The sequence below is a fragment of the Malania oleifera genome, chromosome 3, assembly GCF_029873635.1.
Source record: "Malania oleifera isolate guangnan ecotype guangnan chromosome 3, ASM2987363v1, whole genome shotgun sequence".
Taxonomy (NCBI): domain Eukaryota; kingdom Viridiplantae; phylum Streptophyta; class Magnoliopsida; order Santalales; family Ximeniaceae; genus Malania; species Malania oleifera.
In genome coordinates, this window is record NC_080419.1 from 112,585,461 (window position 1) to 112,588,941 (window position 3,481).

The window sequence follows — 3,481 nt, forward strand, 5'->3', positions numbered from 1 at the left end:
AAAGAAAATGAGAATTGATAAAAAAAAATCCCTCCCTGCCTCCTGCATTTTCAATATTAGTAGCGTAAATTTATTTTATCAGATTATTAAAATTCCGTCCACACGAAGTCCACGCGTAATACTTTTTTTTTTCCCTCGGAGCAGGTGGGGGATAACCGATGCGCAGTCGAGAAGCTTCTCTCTCTATAAATAGCTTTATAGTTGTGAAAGCTCTGTTTGAGTTTCAGTAGCTTCCTCCATCAACTAAGAGGAGGAGATAGCATTTAGCACATTAATTAACAGCAAATCAATGGCGGCGGATCCAGCGTTCACTGTGGAGCTTGACCTGTCACAGTTCCCCTCCGGCAGGGACTGGGTTTCCTACAGGCGTCTCATCGATGACATCCGCAGCCGACTGGGCGTGAGATTTTCCCACAACCACCCCGTGCTTCAGCTGGAACAACGCATCCCACCTCGATGGTTCGACATCGTACTCCGAACCAGCAGAGATTACGCAGTCAGATTCAGGCTGCGAGCCGACAACCTCTACCTCGTTGGGTATCGCATGGAGCAGGGCACCGACCAACGGTGGTTCGAGTTCGCCGACGACGATGGAAATCCTCAACAGCTAATAGCCGGATCCAACGGTCTAGGATTCGGCGGCAGCTACAACGCCTTGATGCGTCGCGATGCGGCTAACTGGAGCTGGACAGACATAAGAATCGGCCGGAAAGACCTTCTGCACGCCGTGGAGAGGCTTAACACCACCAATCGTCAACAGAGGGCGCAGTCGCTTCTACCCGTGATTATCATGCTCAGCGAATCAATAAGAATGAATGATATCAAGGAATTTAACGTAACGAATCACGCCGAGTCTAGGCGGGTCCCAGTCGGGTTTGAAGATCTCGTCCACGCCTGGGGGAACCTCTCCGAGCGATTGCTACATGCCGACGCCGACCCCAACCACTACTTTCGAATTCCGGAAAATAATTTCGGAATCCAAACCGCCGAGCAAGCGATCGCCGCGCTCGGCATCTTAAAGGACTGCAGCTTCAAATTTCACCCGCCCCACGGTAGGTTCCGACGCGAGGCCGGCGACGATGGCTACCACACTCACGGACAACCGCTGGTGGAGGTGTTCTGGGTGCGCATGAAGGACATTGAAGAAGAGAATTACCTCTACGGCACCATCACGGTGACCGACGGGCTAACTTGTCAATACATTTACAATCGGAAAAGGGTTCGGCCGGAATCAATCTATGCAGGCGATACAATTTTGTTGACCGGCCCACCTCGATCTATCTCGGCGTATGATAGTTTCGCCATCGATGTGGATCTCATGGATGCCAACAAAGTTTCTTCCAGTGCTGAAGTCGCCTATGGGAAAATCTCCTGGAATGTTTTCTCAACGGCGAGCAATGTGTATGATCAGCCCTTGTCCAAGGATTTGGACGGCAGGAATGGCTCGGTGACGGTCAACTATGTAGTGATAAGCAATGCAGTGGAAGCCAGAATAGAGATTACACTCGTGAATGGAGGTGGGCAATATCCTGCCCAAGTCTATGGATTGATTACTGCTCGTAGCAACAAATTTAGAAATGAAAGTATGCTCTTTTGGAAGACGTCCAACGATGAGGATTTAAATGTAAGACCTGGACAAAACATGGATCTACTGAAATCTACAGTAGCTGTGCCATTGGACTCTTCCTTCATAGTTCGGGCGGAACTCTTTAATCGAAATAGGGAGACTGGCACTAATAATGAAATTGCAAATGGGACTGCAGCATTCCCCGTTCATCTTTCTGGTACATACACAAAAAAAATTTCGGGAGGGAACGGAGAAATCAAGGTGAAGGTGTCTTGGATAGATATCTAAGACGTCTACAACTATTGACAATGCTAGTCGTTAATACTTTATGCTTTAACTCTTTGTCGTGTGCAGGGCTGCATCAACCATCAAGAATAAACTTTGTGATTTTAAATGAAGTCTTTGGATCTCCTTCGTCATGGGCGTTTCTTTATGTTTTTTAGCAATCTGTGTTACACGCTTCGGGCATTAATAAATTAGGAAGCCCAATGTTATCCTTGGTGACAACACATCAATGAATTATTAACAGCAAGCTTCTTCTTAAGCTAGTATTCTTACCTTTTCATATTGAACTCAAATGTGAGACTGGAATCACGATTGCGGGACAATTCAACTTAGGAGGTGTTGGGTCCAGCCCATATTTTTTAAAAAAAGAGGCCCATGTTTTTTGAAGCCCATTAGGGCAACCAAATTAAAGAGACAGCAGTGTGTGTGCGTGCGCACGTTTGCGATTCATCGACTTTCGATCTGGATAGTGGAGATCTGTTTTAAAACTTTGAAAGACCTGATTTTGCAATACTGATCGTAACTGCGTTCGGTTGACTTGATCCTGCTCATTCTTATTTTATTGTAATTTCTTTGGGAATCCTTTTTGCTATAATTTTGTGAGCATTTTTTTGGTGATTGTATTGGTGTGATTTCTATCTCTATTATAGTGAAAATTTTATTGAAGCTCATAGGTCCTGTTTTTTTTACCCTTCACATTGGAGGGATTTTCCACGTTAAAAATGGTGGTGTTCATTTTGTGGTGTGTGATTTATTATTATTGGTTAAGTTATTTTCACTCGTGGCAGATTTAATTTTTGGGAAAGATGTATCTGTTGTACTAGTTGTCTTGTTACTTTCCCAACAAGTGGTATTAGAGATTCAGGTTCATATAAAATATGGAAGATAACGTAGTAAGTACTATGTGCAAGCTCACATCTTCAAATTATTCAATTTGGAAACCAAAGATGGAGGATATTTTTTATTGTAAGGATTTATTTTATTTGATTGAGTTGGGTAGCGATCAGCTGGAAAAACAAATTAAAGCTGACTGGAAGAAAATACACAGGAAAACAGTTGGCATAATCAGACAATGGGTGGATAATAGTGTTTTTCATCATGTGGCTCAAGAGACAGATGCCCAAATATTTTGGAAGAAGTTGGAGTCTTTATGAGAAAAAAACTGCTCACAACAAAGTTTTTGCAATTAGAAAGCTTGTAAATTTGAAGCTTAGAGAAGGAAAATCTATTACCGAGCATTTGAGCGATTTCTAGAATTTAGTAAACCAGTTAACCAACATGAAGATAATTTTAGATGATGAACTACAAGTGTTATTGCTATTAAGTGTTTTACCAAATAGTTGCAAGACTCTTGTAGTATCTCTTAGCAACTCAACCCCAAACAGTGTGTTGACCCTATTGTTTGTTATAGATAGCCTTTTTAATAAAGAGACCAGAAGGAAAGAAATGGGTATACATACTATGTGACGCCTTGGTTTTTTTTTTTCAATCAAATACCTCTAATACCATAATAAATATAAGGTCAATCAAGTCAACCCAGACCTAGGGGGTACCAGGGATACACCTGTCTATATACATATATTGTCTATGGAGCGGAAAACATAACACATCCAAGTTATAGGTACAATA

At 42.5% G+C, this 3,481-nt stretch overlaps 1 protein-coding gene across 1 annotated transcript; it reads left to right on the forward strand.

Annotated features, from left to right (window-relative positions):
• Positions 1-289: 289 nt before the first annotated feature.
• LOC131151490 (uncharacterized) lies at positions 290-1,855 on the forward strand. Its single transcript, XM_058102729.1, has one exon. It carries the CDS (start codon positions 290-292, stop codon positions 1,853-1,855), a length of 1,566 nt encoding a protein of 521 aa, XP_057958712.1.
• The last annotated feature ends 1,626 nt before the right edge of the window (positions 1,856-3,481 follow it).